Source organism: Aureobasidium namibiae (genome assembly GCF_000721765.1).
Source record: "Aureobasidium namibiae CBS 147.97 unplaced genomic scaffold scaffold_5, whole genome shotgun sequence".
NCBI classification, from domain to species: Eukaryota; Fungi; Ascomycota; class Dothideomycetes; order Dothideales; family Saccotheciaceae; genus Aureobasidium; species Aureobasidium namibiae.
In genome coordinates this window covers 374,349-393,125 of record NW_013581204.1, presented here as the reverse complement: position 1 = coordinate 393,125, position 18,777 = coordinate 374,349, and the positions used below count along the sequence as shown (strand labels likewise).

Here is an 18,777-nt window from a genome sequence, read left to right as displayed (position 1 = left end):
TCAGCGTGATTGATCACGAAGGTTGGTCAAACAGTGTTGTAGCGACGGCGGTCAAACAAGCTTCATTGTTTGGACAAGACCGGTGACGTTTGCCGACACGCCGACAAACGATCTGAGCCGCCTCTAGCTTCCTTCCCTCTCTCTTCCTTGACAAACAACTGTATCGAGGTTCTCCAAGCCACTTTTTCCGGAACTCAGGGCATCCCCTCAATCTGACAGCTTGCGATGCTTGAGTGTTTCGCTCGGTGCAATGCATGATGGGAGAGTTAGAAGATATTGTTCGGCCAAAGTGCTCATTGCGGCCATGAGGCAGGTTTGATCGACCTCGCAACCCTGTCTGAAAATCGCTGTATTTTGATATACGAGCACCATGCGTAAGTGAAAGTAATCTATGGGTATTCTCAGGAACATGTTCATAGCGTCAGATTATATTCTGTATCAAGGGGATTGAGCACTCCACACTCAGACTTCAAGATTCTGTCTAGCATTGCAGCAAAACCGGGCACAGGTAAGTAGATCTCAGATCTCGTTCTTTCCACTACAGATGAAGGGATACCCGGGGTTGTTTCCGCTGCTGAAGTCGAGCATGCTTGCCTACATCTTGGATTTGAGAGTCACGTTCACCTGTTAGTTGCGACTTCCTCTAATTTCTGCGTACAAACACTGCGCCAATGAGTGGGTGAAGGAAAGCGCTACGTCTGCTCTATCTTGCCGAACCCGACTTGCGCTGCGTCTTTGTGCTTCTTTTTTCTCCCAATCAACCAATCACTATCCCAATCAACTTCATCTCTGTCAAAACCTACTACACCAAAGTCTGGTACCACCAGCAGAACGGCACTTCGCCATCTCCAGGAAAGAACGCTGACAGACTTTTCTCGGTCTATAATGGACATTACTGTCACCAGAATGGTTCCCATCCCAACAAAGTCTATCATATCCTGAGTTGGACATGCCAGAGCTCAGAAGATGGCGACTGTTACCAAGCTCCTTACCCTGTCATGAGTTTTGGAGTCGGCTCAGCAGAAAACATCAACGCTCATCAGAAGTGTTTGGTTCGTTGGACAGGCTCGGCTGCTAACGGTCTTGGTAGTGGCACCACTGCAGCTGCTGTGGGTGCTGTCGTCATGCTTCTGGCTGGCATTCTCAGCTGGTAGTCGTACGGCTGACACGTCCACCAAGGAGGGTAATCGAGCCTACGAGAAGGTAGCTGCCACGAGAAGACAGTCACTACGGGAAAGCCCTCGCTAATGGAAGACAGTCACGATGAAGAAGCAGTTGCTATCAGAAAGGCGATCGTCACAATTGCTATGAGAAGCCAATGCTTCCATTTGATTCAGGTCGTAAATATTCCAACCGATGAGAATCCTTCTCATTCATTGAACTCGACTTGGAGAGATCGTCTAAACGTGACCCTTCATGTCTCTGCCCTCGATAATAGCAGCTACATCTACCAAGTCATTACCAACGTGTCCCTTTCCGATCAAAGGCGTCTTGATCAAGTGGTATTTGACATGATCCCTTGTCCTGATGTTGAATACTGCATCCAACTCCTCCAGCGGTCTTGCTTTTGTCTCAGGAAGCGCAAACCAAGTAAAGACGAAGCCGAAGAGGTTCCATGCAGCGTAGAAGCAGAAAGCGCCTTGAGGTGTGAATGCCTCAAGCAAAGGTGGCCATGTCAATGCGAGGACAAAGTTGAAACCCCAGCATGTGGCTGTTGCGAATGCCATGCCGGTGTCGCGTACTGCGAGTGGCTGTAAATAGAGCAGTTAGTATGATCTTCATTGGGGCGTTGTGTCAAGAGACTTACGAATGATTCTGCAGAGTATGTGAAGGGCACTGGACCCATTCCTGGACTGTATCCAACCATGAACAGATAGATACCCGTTGCCACGCATCCAATACGTGCGGTACCCTCTGCAGGAATGAAGAATGAAAATCCGGTGAAGAAGAGACAGGCAGCCATGTATGGGAATGTAGTAAGCAGAAGCCATCTACGTCCTTTGGTATCGATAGTCAAGATACCAGGAATAGCAAAGATCCTGTTGACAGATTAGCCGCATGCCAAGAAAATGAAGCCTGAAGCTTGAAGCCTACCAGTTGATAATACCAGTACCAAGCGAAGCCAACAACGCTTGCTGCTGTCCAAACCCAGCTTCAGTGAAGATACTCGACGAGTAATAAGCTATGACATTGACGCCACAGAATTGTTGCATATACATGACGAAGAAGGCAGACTGTGCGGCGCGACGGTTTCTGGGTACTGAGAAGAGTGTGGTTGCTCTGGCCCAAGCTGTCTTGGGTCGGACTTCGTGCTCGAGCATCAGACGCACATGGACGTCGTATAGATCGCGAGCTGCTTGCAATCGGCATGGGCGAAGTCTGCAGAGAGAATCGAAGGCCTGACGATAACGTCCCTTGCTCATGAGCCAGCGAGGACTTTCAGGCGCGAAAGTGGTCATGCAGCAGACAATTATTGGACTTTCAAACGTTAGTGTTTCCTCATTGAGCGTTGTGTGTGTAGATGACTCACGGAATACTGGTAGAGGCAAGCATCAATCTCCAGTTCAAGCCCGGGTAGCCGTCAACTTGCACAGGGTAGAACGCAACAGACGCGATGAATCCCAGCATGATACCAAACGCAGTCCACATCTGCCATTGAGATCCCAAAGCACCTCTGATACGAGGAGGCGAGCACTCAGCAGCATATGCGGGTGTAGTGGAAGATTTGGCACCGATGGCGAAGCCTCCAATGAACCGTGATGCAAACAGCTGCCACTTGTCGAAAGTCGCACCTTGCCAAGCTCCAGAGGCAACAGAGACGAAACAAGAAATCCAGATGGTACCTCGCCGACCGAAGTATTTGTTGAGAACGGGGGATGTCCAGCAACCGATGAGGACGGAGCATAGATATGGTGCACCATTGATCAAGCCTTGCTCCCAGGTGTTGGTGATGTTGAAGTCTTCGAAGTAGAAGAGTTGAGCGCCGTTGACTGCGGTTTGGTCCATACCTTGGACGATTGCAGCAGCGCCACAAAGCACTTAGAAGGTCAGCTTATTGCACCGGTGTGAATCGGACTTGCTTGGACTTACCCGCCACATAGTACATCATCTTTGTTTGAGCCCACTTGTCCTTGAAAGCAGGACTCTTCTCCTTCGCGATCCAGTGTCTCTCCTCTTCTGTAGGTTGAAGACGATCGGTGTCATCTCGATTAAACGCGTATCGCGCACCACGAGTGAGCTCATCCTTAAGATCATGGAGGTCGTACTGCTGAACTAGACCTTCGACATCGACAATGACATCGCGTTCGGTCTTGCCCAGATATGGGTCTCGTTGTCTTTCCCAAAGTGTCGCTCCATGCAAATGGTCAGGTGAAGCAGTACCAGAACTTCTTTCGTCTTTGAAGTCGATCCTGTCAGTCTCGCCCTCAGGGCCGGCGCCTTTGACGCCATTGAATGGAGGCTTCTCGTTAGCCATGTTGATTGGGAATGCGGAGAAGATCAGTCATGATAGCAGCAGGTTAAGTAGAGGAGCCATCGTTTCGCAGGATTGTATCGCCTAGAAGATCTGCAGCCTACACACTATTGGCCAAGCAGATATCTGGGAGGCCATGGCGGAGTCCTCTCGGCTTCTTCTTGGTTTCTCCAAACAAGTTGACATCCCATGGGGCACCGCGGACGGTGGTCGACCTACAAACACGCTCACGTGAAGGATACTAGGACACTGGTTTCCTCGTCGCTTTGATACTGAGATGGAAGCATGACTTCTCTAAAGAACACGGCATTAAACAACGTTGCACCTGTTCAAGTACGATGCTGCCAGCTTGCACGATCTCGAAACGACATACACTCACAAAATCGTTGTGTGTTGCGAAGATGGTCACTGAATTGTGACTTGGCATACGTACCGTCGCCGAGCATTGTCTTGATGTGTTCATGGCTGACGCTGCCTAGCAGATTGGCAGAGGTTTGGCGGAGGTTTGGCGCGTCGACGAGAGCCTCAGGTCTCCGCGCTGGGCATAGCTCGCCAGAAGTTTTCCTGACATACTCCGGATGCGGCGCGGCAGTAGCGATACAACAGACAGTGAGCGCATGTGTGTTGTCCTCTGCTCTACCGGGTTTGTACGCGTTGAAGGACAAGAAACGTGAAATCCGGCTACGTCATCGGTATTGGCATTGGAGTGTCAGGGTCGCCCCGAAATTGACGATTATCGCAGTTGGAAACCTATTTTCAGAGGGCTATAAACTTTTAACAAGCGAATCTCGGGGCAACTGCGTAGGAACTTGCCGATGCATACTTTTACTACAGGATACTATATCGATTGAGAGCTCGAGGCATGTACGAGTGTAGGCACAGCGAAAAGTGACAATTTCTCGTCAAAGAAAGGCATTATGCACGGTCAAATTCGCCATTTATCAAGCGACGACTGTATATTCTGATCTGCTCATATGAGTGGGCTGCTACCCGTGATTTATATACTTCAAGGCCCAGAGAACCTGATGGGACGCTCGTACTTCCCTATTTCCAACTGTAGATCTTGGCTGTTGACGTTCCATGCAGAAGGGCAGAAAATTGTCTTGGGGAGGTGTTTCTGAGCGGTTCAACCACATCCTCAAACCACCGCAAACAATTTTCGATCCTGACTGAAGCGGGAGCAAGCGATCAAAGCAGAGCCAGCAACTAGTGTAGCCCCCGAGAACATGCTAAGCGGTAGCCAGCCATATTGTCCAACCAGCTGGCCGCTGATAGGTGTCCCGAAAAGGGTGAAGAGAGCGATGAACCCCATGGTTATTCCCATTGCAGTCCCCATAGTCTGTGGTGTTGCTAGTCGTGCGATGCAAGCTGATTGCAAACTCATGATTGCCTGATATAATGTCAGCAGTCACGTATGGTTCTTTTTGTCAGGACGATACATACCCCAGAAGCGAAGCCATACGCAACAGACCACTCAGCGACTCCTGCGGTGCTAGTTGCCCCAGTCCAGCAAAAGGCAACCACGCCAGAGGTCAGAGCAGCGCAGAACAACAGATTGAAGCAACCATAGCGATCAGCCAGTATACCAGGTAAGATTCTGCCAAAGAAAGAAGCACCATTGACCATAGAAATAAGATAGAAAGAGAATGAGGTCGACATATCGAGTGATGTGGCATACGAACCGATGTAGAAGAAAGGACTGAACATACCGAGATTGGCGACAGCCATACCCGCACAACAGAAGATGAAGGCCGGCTTTTTGATAATGCTGAAATCGGCCTTTGGCTTCGTTGTTGGAACTCGGGCTTTCTCATCCGGTAATGGTGCGACAGTACGAGGTGAACGAAGGAGTAGACAGGTCATACCAAGTAGCGGAAGCATGATAAATGCGACGATCCTGATAGTCCAGCCGAATCCAAGATTGCTGTGATTCAACAGTTGGTCGAGTACGATAGGCCAGATGATGCCTCCGGTGGACGATCCAGCGACAACAATACCCATACCAAGGGCACGATTCTTGCGAAAGTACTTTGGAAGTGTCGACAACGAAGGGGTGATCAGAAAGGCCGAGCTAACACCAAGAACCAAAGCCTGAGCGAGGAAGAATTGATAGTACTCTTTGCAAAGTGAGATCATGAAGATAGCGAAGAGTACACCAACAGAACCGATAATGATCAGTACGTTTGGACCAGTTATATCGTAAGCGATGCCAACCGCAGGCGAAGTAAGATACATGGCACAGATTGCAAAGCTGCCAATCCATGAAATGTCAAAGTCCGATTTGTCTTGGAGTTGATGTTCGTGATAATATTCCTGGAAGATACCAAACGCGTTGAAAAAGCCAACACTACAGAAGAAGGCACAGAATGCACCGATGAGTACGAAAGCAGATCGTTTGTTTAGCTCCTTGTCATCCTTGGTTGGTGTGAGGATGGATGTGTTTGCCGATGCAATGACTGCTTCGGCCGAGATTTCTTTGTCGATGGTAGACATTGTGAAGTGTCGAATTGATTAGCGAGGATAAAATTGCAGTACTGATGATGATGGTCGGAAAACTCACATGGCAGCGAAGGCCAACAGTTATATACATACTTGGACCCACACAGTGATTGCTCCGTGGACTTTCCGGAGTACATCTAGGGAAGGAGGGAGCTTCTGCGGGGCTTCCACGGGGTTTCCGCGGGGGTCCGAGAACACCTTCCTCTCGATATGTGAGTTACAATCAATTTATCTGAGCTCTACATCCGTCCAAAAGATCGCGATGAAACGATCTGCTCCAGTGCCCGACTCGACTGAGAAACGACAAGCGGCGCGACGTCGCCAAGATCCTGTGTCCTGTCAAGGGTGTCGCAAGAAGAAGCTCAGGTGCTCGCGCACGTTTCCGTGTTCGAACTGCGTGTCGCGGGGAGTCGAGTGTCAGCCACCAGATACCATACAATGGTCTCCAGCTCGAGAGGGGTAAGAGAGCCCGGATGTATGGTTCAAATGTCTTGCTCATTGAGAACAGGAGCAGCTCTGTCGCCACAGTCACTTCTGACAACCCAGTCTTGGCACAGGTCTTGGAGCGATTAAAACGACTTGAGGACATTGTTCTGACAAAATCTGATTCTGTTACTGGAAACATAACTTTTGGTGACGATGACTCTAGGTCCATCCCAAATTTGCACGAGGATGTCGTCCAGAACGAGATATTCCATTCTATTGGACGGTCTGATGTTTCGCCACAAGCAAACATCGATCGACAGGAAGACGAAGTTCGCGAGACAGAAATCACTGCAACAAAGCGGTCGGACACGAGAGACGAGGAAGCAAGCTTTACATTCGTGTCTGCCAAAGTGTCCGAGCTGGCGTTCGATGTCAATCTCAGGACTCCAGTTTTGACCAAGATCTCTGTGGACGGCGGCAGAGTAATCAGGCGTATATGTCTTCCCGAACGGAAAGAAGCTCATATCTTGTTTCAGTCTTTCGCAAAGTCCCTCGGATCATGGTATCATATTTATCACAGGCAGACAGTGGAAACTCTCCTCGACAAGACTTACTACCAAATTGCTTGTGGACAGGTTCCGAGTCTCTCACACATTGCGTTGTTGCTCAGCATATTTGCAAGTGGAGCATACTTTCAAACATCTGCAGCATGGCCAGAATGCGTTTTCAGTGATCCTCAAACGGCCAATCAAATATCCTTGTGCTGGAAGCAGAACACGCTTGACATCTTGGATTTCATCCAACGTGCTACAACACCGACCGTGATAGAGGAACTGCAGGCTACCATCATTGTGGCTTTAATGCTGCAAAATCTTGAAGGTATGTATCGAGCTTCGTTTCATAGCCTTCATCATACTGAATCTGGAAGGACTCTCGAAAAAGTACTGGGTGCTACACACTACCTCAATCACACTTGCCAGAGACCTATCTCTACACGTCTTGGACCATCCGGCGAGACCAAAGCCCAAGGATGTGATTGAGAACGAAGTCAAGAGGAGAATATGGTCATTTCTCGCGACCACTGACTGGTATGCACATTGTGGTCCAGAGAAAACAAAGTACTGATCGTATTGCAAGGTTACTGGGTAGCATGCCTAGTCCGCAAGAAGGAACATACAACATCAATGCTCGACACTGTCATATTAACAAGCCTATGAACATCGACGACGATGACCTCGCTGCGAACAGAATCGTCGATAAGCCACTGTCAGAACCCACCGAGATGTCTTACTCTTTGATCAGAACGTATGCAGGAGACATGTGTCGAAATCTTGCTGATATGGTTCACCCTATGGCTTCAGGAGTGAACAACGTCGACTATAATGAGATCATTGCTCTTGAGCAAAAGACCGCAGGGATGGCAGTCGAATTGCCATTTTACTTCCGACTCGACGAAGATAGCCGCAGAAGAACGGAACCATATCTCAACAAGTACCCGCAGCTTGCAACACAGAGATATCTTTTGCAACAGGGATTCCACTGCCATAGAAGCAGAATCCACCGTCCGTTCCTCATTCGCGGCTCTTTGGATGCGAGATTTCAATTCTCTAGGGATGCCTGTCTGGAGTCTGTCCGGAAGAGTCTGGAAATTCGCCGTATGTTGAACCGAGAGAAGCGTGGTGCGGTATTGCCGGTTGCAAGACTCAACTTTGTTGTCTATCATATCTTTATGGGTGCGCTTACGCTGGCACTTGATTTGTGCTTCAACAAGTCGACGAATGAAGCGGAGGACCAGAGCCGGCGAGCAGAACTTAAAGAAGCGTGTTTGATGCTTCACGAAGCCAAGACTGAGATGCCGGCGGCTGATCGATTCCTCAGGCCATTGATGGAACTACTGCAAAAGTACAAGATTCAGTTGCAAGATTCTGGACCGCAAAACCAATACCTCACGCCAGCTGGATCTACACCCATTGCGGGTCCAGACATGACCGTCTTGGCTCAGAACACAGCAAACTTTTCTGGGAGAGTGTCAGGACAGGATTTCACGGTAGTGCCAGATGCCGAGCTTGATAGTTTGTGGGAAGATTTTATCAACATGGTCCCGGACACAGATGCTCCAGGGTGGGATGACCTTCTCGCTGATTTCGACCAAGCGAGTTTGTTTGTAGGTGTTTAGGTATTGTAGTTACTATACCATCTCTTCCATGCATGTGTTGGCACGTCGCCTTATTAGCTGCGTGACAGTCATCGGCGGCAGATGTTCTGGCTCAACGAAAGTAATGCCTTATAGTCTGACTAGCGGTGGAGGCTAGGTAGACTGGAATCGGAGGGTACTGCGCGCCTTGGAATGTTTGAAACATTGAGAAGAGTGTTGACGAGGAGAAACCACCACGTCATCTGGCAGAATCCAAGGCGGTGTATCTGCCCATGCTAGTAATCATGTCGCAACTTTTGGAAGCACTCAATCTCTGTTCTCGAATTCGAATCGTGAAAGTGTGTCAATTACATATATACAGATACCGGAGAAGAATGAGCAAATCGTTAAACACAATCTCGAACTCCCTCACAGAAGGGCGAAAGCACCAAGAGCGGCAACACCAGCGATACCCATAGGGCTCAAGGTAGGGGCAGCACCGGTCGACTGTGCTGAAGCGGCGGAGCTTGCGCTTGAAGCAGCACTCGAGGCAGATCTGCTAGCGCTTGAGGCAGCGCTACTTGCACTCGAAGCAGCACTGCTTGCACTGCTAGATAGCGAGGACGAAATCTGGCTGGCGGACGAGGCGAGGGAAGAGAGAATTTGGCTTGCTGACGAAAGGGCAGAGGAGGCAGAGCTTCCTGTCGCGGTTGCAGCGGAGGCGGCGCTGGTGCCTGATGACGCAGCAGTAGCGGCGCAGGAGGCTGCTGTAGGCTAGAGGGAAATCAGAATATGGTCGTGGGAGAACAGAAACAAAACTCACGAGGTTGGTCACGCCAACGGGAGCGCAGACCTGCTTGGCGTAGGCGAGAGCGGCTTGCTGGCCGGAAGTGTCGCAAGCGGTCAGGACACAGCATGAGATGGTGCTGATGAAAGCAGTGTCGCTACAGATGCATTCGGGGTTGAACTTGCAGCTGGCGGGCAGAGCTTGGAGGACGCAGGACTTGGCACCTGGTTGCAAGTTTTAGCAATCACATTGGTATGGCTGTTATTGTCGATACATACAGTCGGGAACAGCGCCGGTCTGGGCAGCCGCCAGAGTGGCAGCAGCGATGAGAGTGAATGTGGTAGCGCGCATATTGACGACGAGTTGTTCAAGAGAGCAAAAACACAGAGAGACTGAACGAGAGTGAAATTGTACAAGTCAACACCCAGGAGAAAAGGTGGGCTTACGTTCTTCATATAAACTCTTGTGATACCGTAGATGCATCTTCAAGCCACATGCGGGACCTTAGTTTAGACAAGTTTTGGCGAAGGACGCCAATGCTGCTGCCCGCATTGAGTCTTGATTGGTTGATGTGGAAATGTGCTGGAGCAGGGTTCCAACAAGACTGCGTGGAGTCAGCGAGCCGGCCCTGAGCGACAAGCTCAGATCGAACATCCTTATATCGACACTCCGTATCCGACAGATCGCAGAAGCGATAGATTCAAGAATCTTTCCTTTATGGTCAGTGGTGTATACAATGAGACGACGCGCCAAGCAGTTTGACCGCGGATCGTGGGGTTGAACTCTCTGTCTAACGGGCGCTTGGAAATCCGTGGGGCCAAACTCTGGACCCTTGTCGTTCGCGGCTTTGTCTCCATCTTCCAAACTCCAACCCATCTTGGGCCGGGCAAAGAATAGGCAAAACAAGCTGGGAGGACACACCTCAAGATTGAGGCGCTCTAGAAAGAATCGTCTGCATGCACAAGCCGCAATCACACCGCAAAAAGACGAATTACAGTTGAACAGCGTTTCACGCTCAGCTGAAGCCATGTTTTGTGGCTTGGCCCGAAAGAGGAGTACGACCAGTTGGTAAGATTAACTTAGTGAAGTATACTTGTGTGCTGCCACTCAGCTCTCAGCTCCTCCTCGCAAACGTGACTCCCGAATGGGACAAGTCTGGTTTCTGTTGTCTAAGGCAACTATTGCCTCTCTGTACGGTGGCAATCTGTTTCTCTGACCACAACTTGAAGCGCATCCATCTTCGCTTCTGGCGAAAACAGCTTGCTACGTCGAGCCCGACAATGGCTCTCGGAATACTGGAGCCCAGGACGGAGCATGTCCCAGGCACTGTTCAAGTCACCCGTAGGAGCGACAGCGATTCGTCCTCATCGCGGACAACAATCCTTGTGCCGCAGCCCACAGATGACCCGAATGATCCATTGGTATCGCCATCCTATACAATCTGGTCGTGGGAGCGCAGAAGTCAGCTGGACCGAGTCTTGTCATGTCTTGTCTGAAATAGCTGCCAGTTACTATGGCTATCTTTCGTGGTCGACACTACCAGCCATCGGAAGCTATTGTATAGAGCGCTTTTGTTCAACTAAGCGGCATCTATTCTGACATCCATTCCACACAAGACGGCTGATGGTCCGGTTGTGCTTCTTCTCATCCACGTCCAAGTCGCTGTGTGATCACTACTAACATCCATACAGAACTGGCCACTCTGGCAACGCGATGTCATCCTCGTAATCCTCTGTATCGTCTCTGTCCTCGCGACTACCGCCTCACCCCTTCTAGCCGCCGACTCGGTCGAACTCGCGCTCAAGTTTCAGTGCACATTTGAGGAAGCAGCTCTTCTCACAGCATACCACCTAGCTGGTGTTGGTGTGGGAAGCTTACTATTCGTTCCGCTTGCAAGAGTTTGGGGAAAGAGGCATGTGTTCCTGATCGGTGCAGTGCTCATGATTGCGAGCTCCACCTGGGGAGGATCCACACACATGGGACACAACTACACGAGTTTGTTGTGGGCACGAGTGATTCAGGGAATCGCCTTGGCACCGTTTGAGTCACTCATCAACGCATGCGTGGGAGACCTCTATTTCGTCCACGAGCGTGGTCTGCGCATGGCATTTGCGAACGTCTCGCTCTTTGGCGGAGCGTTCCTGACTCCAGTGTTTGTTGGTATGATTGCCCATGACATTGGTTGGCAGTGGTCGTTCTACTTTATTGCCATCTTCATGGGTGGTGGCTTCTTACTGCTTCTGTTCTTGTGCCCGGAAGTCGCGTACCGTCGACCCGATCGCCTGAACACAGATATGACGACCAGCAGTTCGGATTCACTGGATGGAAATGCCCCCTCCTACGACGAAAAATCACCCAACGAACAAGTTGTTGCCAGAGTCAGAGGCAATGCATGGAAACCTCTGCGTATTGCCCCCTTCAACGGACGCAAAAGTGACGAGTCGTTCTGGAAGCTGTTCCTGCGACCATTTCCACTGTTCTTGCACCCAGCTGTCATTTGGGCTTGCTTGCTCCAGGGTGTGATCATAGGCTGGACTGTGATGGTAGGAGTCATCCTGTCACTAATCTTCCTCGGACCTCCATTGTTTTTCGACGAAGAACAAGCTGGCAAGATGTACACCGCAGCATTCATTGGAAGTATACTCGGTCTCTTGATTGCAGGAGTCTACACTGAGCTCACTACACGTTTCATGGTCCGACGTAACAATGGAAGATACGAGCCTGAGTATCGAATCCTGCTCGTCATTCCTACCCTCATATTCGCTGGCATCGGACTCTATGGCTTCGGCATCACAGCGGCCAAAGTAGCACGCTATGGCTGGATTGTACCGGAAGTGTTCCTCGCGTTCATCGTTGCTAGTATGGTCATGGGCGCCACAGCCTCGGCGCAGTACTTACTCGATGCACACAGAGACATTGCAGTCGAATCGTTCACATGTTTGATCATTTTCAAAAACATGTTTTCGTTCATTCTGGCGTACTTTGCTTATACCTGGGTCTTCGAAGGAGGCATTGAGAGGCTGTTCATCGTATTTGGCAGTATCGAAGTCGCCATTTGCGCATTGAGCTTGCCCATGTACGTGTTCGGCAAGATGAGTCGCGAATTCTTCCATCGACATGATTTGTTGCAGATGTTTGGGTTGAGATGAGGGCTGCAGACGTCGATGACATGAACATTCGCCATTGTTTTATCCTCACCTCATGCAGATTGATGACTTTGAATCCAGGTTCGCGTTCGAAACGTGATTGCCAAAAATTCATCGAAGTTCTTGCGGTGGGTTCCGCGACGCGTCTGCGAGACCGGAGATTATCGGGACAGCTATCTTTCTCCTCAGCTTTCCAAATTCATCACCATCACAACGTCTCAGAGCGAGGATGTGTATTGAGATGTTGTTCCCATGTTCTTTTTCTTAGCACTCGAAAGAGAAACTTCATACGAAGGACGGAAAGATAAAACTCCACCACGCGACTTTTCTCGGACCCATCCCGCATTCAGTATGCGGGGCGTACTTCCGAAGATAAGGATCTGACCTATCGTTGGCTCATTCGATATCTGGACCTGCTTTGCTGACAAGGCCAAAAATGCATTACTGTGAATAACAAGCACTTTGTGCATCTTATCGTTGCCTTATCTTTGTCTTTGGCTGCCGTCTCTAGGAGTTTCTCTTTCAAGATCGCCTGTCAACAGTATCGATATAGTCTTTGGTCTATAAAGATTTATGCCCAAGTTGTATATATGCAGCGCTACCCTTTTTGTTTGCAAGAATCGGTTTCGCTAAACGCAATATCACTTTCCATTCACTTCAATCGTCATGTCGGATATTATGGATCAGAAAGTGTTTGATGGAGCAGTCGCAGACGATGTTGCTCTCGAGCAGCTTGGATATCAACGAGGTTTGTGTCAATGGTATATTGCAGCTTCATCTCATATTCTGACCTCAATACAGAGCTCAAACGAACGTTCAACCTGATTAGCATGATCGGATTCTGCTTCTCGATCGTCTCTAGCTGGACAGCATTATCCGGTGTGCTCATCATTGGAGCCGAAAGTGGTGGACCGCCAGTCATGATCTGGTCATGGGTGGGTGTATGTGTGTTCACCATGGCTGTTGCTCTATCGATGGCCGAGATGTGCTCAGCGTATCCACTGGCAGGCGGTCAATACTCGTGGACTGCCATTCTGGCGCCGCGAAGCTGGTCCAAAGGATTGTCGTATGTCTGTGGATGGTTCATGTTGATCGGCATCATTGCTATGGGTGCTGTAGTCAACTTTATCGCCTCAGGATTCATCCTCGCTATGGCTGTGCTCAACAATCCAGAGTACGAGATCACGCGCTGGAATTCGACTCTGGTCGCATACGCAATTGCCGTCGCCGCTCTCTCGTTGAACATATTTTGTCCACAGATGCTACATAAAATGACCAACTTCTTCCTCATCTGGAACATGGGATCTTTCTTCATCATCATCATCACCATTCTCGCCACAAACGATCACAAGCAAACTCCCAGCTTTGTTTTTTCAGAATTCCAAAACTTCACTGGTTTCAACAAGCCATATGCTGCCATCTTGGGTCTGTTGCAATCGGCTTTCGGCATGTGCTGCTATGATGCCCCAGCACACATGACAGAAGAGATCAACGATGCCAGAAAAGTCGCTCCCAAGGCAATTGTGCTCTCCGTAGGTCTTGGTGCGGTCACTGGATTTGCGTTTTTGATTGCAGCATGTTTCTGCATGGGGTCGATTGATGGCGTGGCTGAGAGTGCTACTGGCAGCCCGATTGTTCAGATTTTCTACGACTCTACGCAATCTGTTGCTGGTGCTTCGTGTCTGACGTTCCTTATGGTTATGATACAGTTCTTCTCGGCTATATCGCTGCTTGCTGAAGGTGGTCGTGCAGTTGTAAGTTCGTCCTTTTCTTTCTACTTGAAGTCCGCTGACAGACGAGTTCAGTATGCGTTTGCTAGAGACCGTGGTCTACCCTTCTCCAACGTACTCAGCGAGGTTCATTCGACCAAACAGGTGCCCATCTACGGCATCCTCTTGACCTTCGTCGTCCAAATAGTTTTGAACTCGATCTATTTCGGCACAGTGACAGGCTTCAATACCGTCGTTTCAATCGCCACCGAAGGCTTTTGTAAGACCGAACACACCTTCCCCCACCATCTCATATGCTAAGAATAATCCCCCAGATGTCTCCTACGCCATCCCTATCCTCCTCCGCGTCATCGCTCCCCTCACCTCAACAACTCCCCCTCGCTTCGAAGGCCCCTGGAACCTCGGACGCTGGAGTCTACCAATCAACATCATGGCATTAGTGTACTTGCTCTTCACATCCATCACCTTCAACTTTCCCACACTCAAACCAGTGGATCCGGAAAATATGAACTATACTTCTGCGGCTGTAGGGGTGGTTATGTTGGTTGCGGCGATCACTTGGTTTACGACGGCGAAAGGAAACTTTAGAACGCCCGGTGCGGGTGAGGATGTGGTTATACACAGTGCGCCACACACGGAGACAGAGCAGGACGCTCAGGTTGTGAGAGATGAAAAGGTCCAGAAACATGCGTGTTGATGTCGTTTGTGAGGTGTTCTGCAAGATCTAATGAGAAAACGCAACTTCAATTCTACTTCATCACTCGAGTTCCTTTGTCGACACGTCATTCACGTCAATATGCCTCTTAGCGATACAGCTCGGTGAATTACTCTGGCCAAGTGGTCATTTGTCTCGTTATCACGGCAACCGTAACTTTGCGATGGAAGTAACGAAGTGCCGTACGCTCAAGCGCTGTTGCCCAACGAACATACTTGCTCCAGAAGCTAATAGCGAGGCTGGATCTGACATTAAGCCGTCTCTGAAAGAGCGGAACGGGTAGACCGAGGCAAAGAAGAAAGACATTCGAAAGCAGAAAACTCGTTGATGTTTAGGAAGTCGTCAACTCGATACGCTTGTAGCTACAGACACCGTATCATACTCAAGCAAGCACAGCGTTTAGGACCTCGAAGGCAGTCGATCAAGACTAGTACATTACAGTCCCTTCATACCAATGAAGAACTTGTTGGCTCTCAACTGCTCATTCTCAGCAACCAAGGTCTTGAGTCTCTTGACCTGTTCCTTGCCATCCATCCCTTGACCTTGCGTCTCCTCCTTCCACTTCAGCAGCAACTCTTTCAGTAGTCTGTTGCCCTCTGCGACATCTTCTTTGCTTGCATTCTTGAGCTCCGACTTTGCCTCTTCGTTCTTTCCCGCAAAGTCTTCCAGCTCGTCTGCCTTGCGTTTGGCCATTGAGATGACCTTTTGTGGGAAACGGACGAGTTCTGCAACGTGGATACCAAAACTCTGATCGCTGATGCCGGGCTCGACTTTGTACATGAGCAAGACTTGAGGTGCAGAGTCTGCTGTTGATCCATCACTGACGTCCGCAACGACATGCAGATTCTGGACTTGTGAGTACGTGTCGACCAGTGCAGTCAACTCGTGGAAATGTGTTGCGAACAGAGTAAAGGCGCCGATTTCCTTGATAATGTGCTCACTGATGGCCCAGGCCAGGCCGAAACCGTCGTAGGTGCTTGTGCCTCTACCCAATTCATCGATGATGATCAAACTCTCTTTTGTCGCTGACTTGAGGATGTTGGCTGTCTCGAGCATTTCAGCCATGAACGTAGAAACACCCTTGAGTTGACTATCACTGGCACCGACACGGGCAAGAATACAGTCGAATAAGGTGAGCTCAGCAGATGTGCAGGGTACAAAGCAGCCCATCTGGGCCATTAAGGCGATGACACCAATCTGGCGAATATACGTGCTCTTACCGCCCATGTTGGGTCCTGTGATGACCAGGAACTCCGAGTCTTTCCGTTTGAGGGTAACGTCATTGGGCATGAAGGTAATTTCGTCCTGTGCTTCCATGCAAGGATGACGAGCTTCGACGAGGACAGTGTCACCGGTACCACGAGGGTGCATCCTTGGCCGGCAGTAGGGCGTGGGTGCATGGAGAGCGACATGAGCAAATGAGACGATCACGTCCATATGTGCTAGGATGCCGGCAAGCTTCTCGACGACAGGGCAGTACGAAGCTGCGACTCCCACAACTTCCTGCACTAGACCACTCTGAGTGCGGTTGTAGTTCTCAGACAGCTGATCATGCTCTCTGCGCGCCGCCTGCAGAGTGGAGGTTGTGAAGTAGATACCATTCTTCTGCGTCGAGCATTCCTGGTACTGCTTCTTGTTGCGGATGGTGCCAGCTTCTGCTCTGGTGACGCGGAAGCACCATCCATGAACTTTGTGATTTTCGAGGAAGAGCTTCTTTTCTGTATCGAGACCAAGATCATCTCCGACTCTGCCATGTTCCTTGTCCATGCTGTAACGGAGCTTGTCGAGTTTTGTTCGGATGATCTTCAAGCTTTCGTCAAAGTCGGACTTGATTATGAACTCGTGGTTCTCGAGAGCATCAAGATCTACCGTAGTTTCAACCATCTCTTGCAGCTTACCCAGAGCATCAGCACACTCGCGCAGCTTGTTGGTGTATTCTCTGTCTAGAGGATCTTTGTATTCTTCATCCATGACTGCCTCAAGAGTGCCGATGAAACCTGGTATACGGATAGCGACCTGGTATACGCGAATGACGTCTTCCAAAGTAGCGTTCTTGCGTTGGAATTTCTTGGCCAGCCGATAAAGGTCCGGGATGGATCTGAGATGATCTGAAGACATTGATTCGGCAAGCTGAGTGTCATTGACGAACGCTTCTACGAGTTGTAGTCTGCGCTCAATTTCTTCCAGGTTCATTAAAGGCTGCTTGAGCCACTGAGCGAGTAGTCGACTACCGATGGGGGTCTTGCAGTGATTGAGTAACCCATACAGATTCATCGTCTTGGATCCGTCCTTGGGGCCGGGCATAAGATTGAGGGCCTTTAACGCAGATGCGTCGAGCTTCATATATTGTGAGAGGTCATGTTGGTAGAGTTGATATTGGCCGAAGTTTGAGGGATCAGACATAGCGCCGAGGTACTTGACAAGAGCAGCTGAAGCTCCCATGGCCAATCTCAATTCCGTCTGCGGCAGAGTCGAGGTACGTTCTTCACGCAATAGCCTGTTCAAGTCCTGCTCGATATCTTTGCTGTTGAAATCGGCTGATGGGCGTTCAGATACAGCGCACTGGCAATTGTCTGCGATAGCTCGTAATTTGGTCAACTCTCCGTCTTTCTTCTGTCCATCGTACTGCACAAGAACTTCTCGAACACCCAGTTGGATAATCAAGCTCTCGAAGTTGGAGTAAATGTCATTGTCCACGAACTCACTCACACCAAGCTCACGAACACTGGCATCTGCGAAGCAAACACCAACATTACGAGCCTCCGAAGCTTTGGCTGAGACTTTGACGGCGAGAATGATGGGAGCGGCTTCCATACTGCTGCCGAGCTCGTCTTCAACATCCTGAAGGTTTCCTGGCGAGGCGGTTTTGGTGAGGTTGAATTTGTTCTTGCCAACAGACTCGTAGATCTCAATACGTTTGCCGAGACGGAATAGAGCCTCGCGTAAGAAGTTACGGAAAACGGTTTGTGAAAGAGTGACAGATGGAAGTCCAGGATCGCGGCCGAGCTGCTTGATTACCGAGGTGGTCTTGTATTGGTTTTGAGCGATGAAGTTGGCGTCATCACCATGTGCTGTGTAATAGTCATTTCTGTCAAAGAGTCGTATCGTATCGTCGTCTTTGCCTGGCAGGCCTTTGAAGAATTTGATGAAGGCGTACTCGTCGTCCACTTTGAGCTCCGGTCTTGATGCCATAATTGGGTGGTTGTTGTAATGTATTTGCAATGTTAAATCCCTGACGCTCAACCTTGTGTGATGACCGGATGGAGAAGACAAGTATATGCACCAAAGACAATGTCTCGATGGGTTGATGAGCGACAGCGAGCGCGTGCTTGCAAAGCACGCGACTGGACGCGAATCACTTCCGCACAGGCCACCTTCGGCTATACTTTCTGCAGTTCCTCCAAGCAAGAACTTCGTCCTTCGCCATTTGCTTTCTTGACAACACACAAGAATACCTTGGACAAGAAACTGTCTGTACACTGCTCAAGGGAACATTTGTGACATGCCCTCTGATGTCGTTTCTCTTCGTATCCATATCAGAAATCGGCCACATTCAACCTGAACCAGTGTCTGCCACGTGCCATGCAAAGACCAACGATGCTGCTATGGTCGTAAGTGCTCGCATTGCAGATTATGGATCAATCTCGTTTCATATCTGACACTGTGTACGAGTCTGCGCCGCTTGACTGCCTCACTGTACGGTGGTCAAGAGATGCCTCTTACTGATTGCTGGATCTGGACAGCGGTGTTGATTGAAGCTGACTCATGGCAAATTTAACCGAGACACCGCCTTCCCTCCTTGACTTCTTCGGTTTTATATATGAGCACCCACTCCTAAGCACATTGAAATAGCGTACTGACGGCAAGC

At 49.7% G+C, this 18,777-nt stretch overlaps 7 protein-coding genes across 7 annotated transcripts; 3 read left to right on the top strand and 4 right to left on the bottom strand.

The window, feature by feature from the left end:
- Nucleotides 1–1,400: 1,400 nt before the first annotated feature.
- Nucleotides 1,401–3,475, bottom strand: M436DRAFT_71314 (sugar transporter; the record flags this gene model as incomplete). Its single annotated transcript, XM_013573773.1, has 5 exons — nucleotides 1,401–1,751; nucleotides 1,808–2,039; nucleotides 2,095–2,478; nucleotides 2,531–3,038; nucleotides 3,091–3,475. The coding sequence occupies 5 exons, from the start codon at nucleotides 3,473–3,475 to the stop codon at nucleotides 1,401–1,403; spliced, it is 1,860 nt and encodes a 619-aa protein (XP_013429227.1).
- Nucleotides 3,476–4,610: 1,135 nt separating this feature from the next.
- On the bottom strand, nucleotides 4,611–5,965 carry M436DRAFT_42526 (monocarboxylate transporter; the record flags this gene model as incomplete). The annotated part of the gene is made up of 2 exons (XM_013573521.1): nucleotides 4,611–4,862; nucleotides 4,916–5,965. The coding sequence occupies 2 exons, from the start codon at nucleotides 5,963–5,965 to the stop codon at nucleotides 4,611–4,613; spliced, it is 1,302 nt and encodes a 433-aa protein (XP_013428975.1).
- A 479-nt stretch (nucleotides 5,966–6,444) lies between these two features.
- Nucleotides 6,445–8,573, top strand: M436DRAFT_62249 (uncharacterized protein; the record flags this gene model as incomplete). The annotated part of the gene is made up of 3 exons (XM_013573696.1): nucleotides 6,445–7,218; nucleotides 7,277–7,485; nucleotides 7,535–8,573. 3 exons carry the CDS (start codon nucleotides 6,445–6,447, stop codon nucleotides 8,571–8,573), a joined length of 2,022 nt encoding a protein of 673 aa, XP_013429150.1.
- Nucleotides 8,574–8,960: 387 nt separating this feature from the next.
- On the bottom strand, nucleotides 8,961–9,669 carry M436DRAFT_71311 (uncharacterized protein; the record flags this gene model as incomplete). The annotated part of the gene is made up of 3 exons (XM_013573772.1): nucleotides 8,961–9,305; nucleotides 9,355–9,542; nucleotides 9,597–9,669. The coding sequence occupies 3 exons, from the start codon at nucleotides 9,667–9,669 to the stop codon at nucleotides 8,961–8,963; spliced, it is 606 nt and encodes a 201-aa protein (XP_013429226.1).
- A 929-nt stretch (nucleotides 9,670–10,598) lies between these two features.
- Nucleotides 10,599–12,467, top strand: M436DRAFT_42658 (serine/threonine kinase 16; the record flags this gene model as incomplete). The annotated part of the gene is made up of 2 exons (XM_013573550.1): nucleotides 10,599–10,739; nucleotides 11,010–12,467. 2 exons carry the CDS (start codon nucleotides 10,599–10,601, stop codon nucleotides 12,465–12,467), a joined length of 1,599 nt encoding a protein of 532 aa, XP_013429004.1.
- Nucleotides 12,468–13,130: 663 nt separating this feature from the next.
- M436DRAFT_42654 (GABA permease) lies at nucleotides 13,131–14,891 on the top strand (the record flags this gene model as incomplete). The annotated part of the gene is made up of 4 exons (XM_013573549.1): nucleotides 13,131–13,212; nucleotides 13,266–14,218; nucleotides 14,270–14,453; nucleotides 14,509–14,891. 4 exons carry the CDS (start codon nucleotides 13,131–13,133, stop codon nucleotides 14,889–14,891), a joined length of 1,602 nt encoding a protein of 533 aa, XP_013429003.1.
- A 453-nt stretch (nucleotides 14,892–15,344) lies between these two features.
- M436DRAFT_62245 (DNA mismatch repair protein) lies at nucleotides 15,345–18,101 on the bottom strand (the record flags this gene model as incomplete). Its single annotated transcript, XM_013573695.1, has 1 exon — nucleotides 15,345–18,101. The coding sequence occupies one exon, from the start codon at nucleotides 18,099–18,101 to the stop codon at nucleotides 15,345–15,347; it is 2,757 nt and encodes a 918-aa protein (XP_013429149.1).
- Nucleotides 18,102–18,777: the final 676 nt, after the last annotated feature.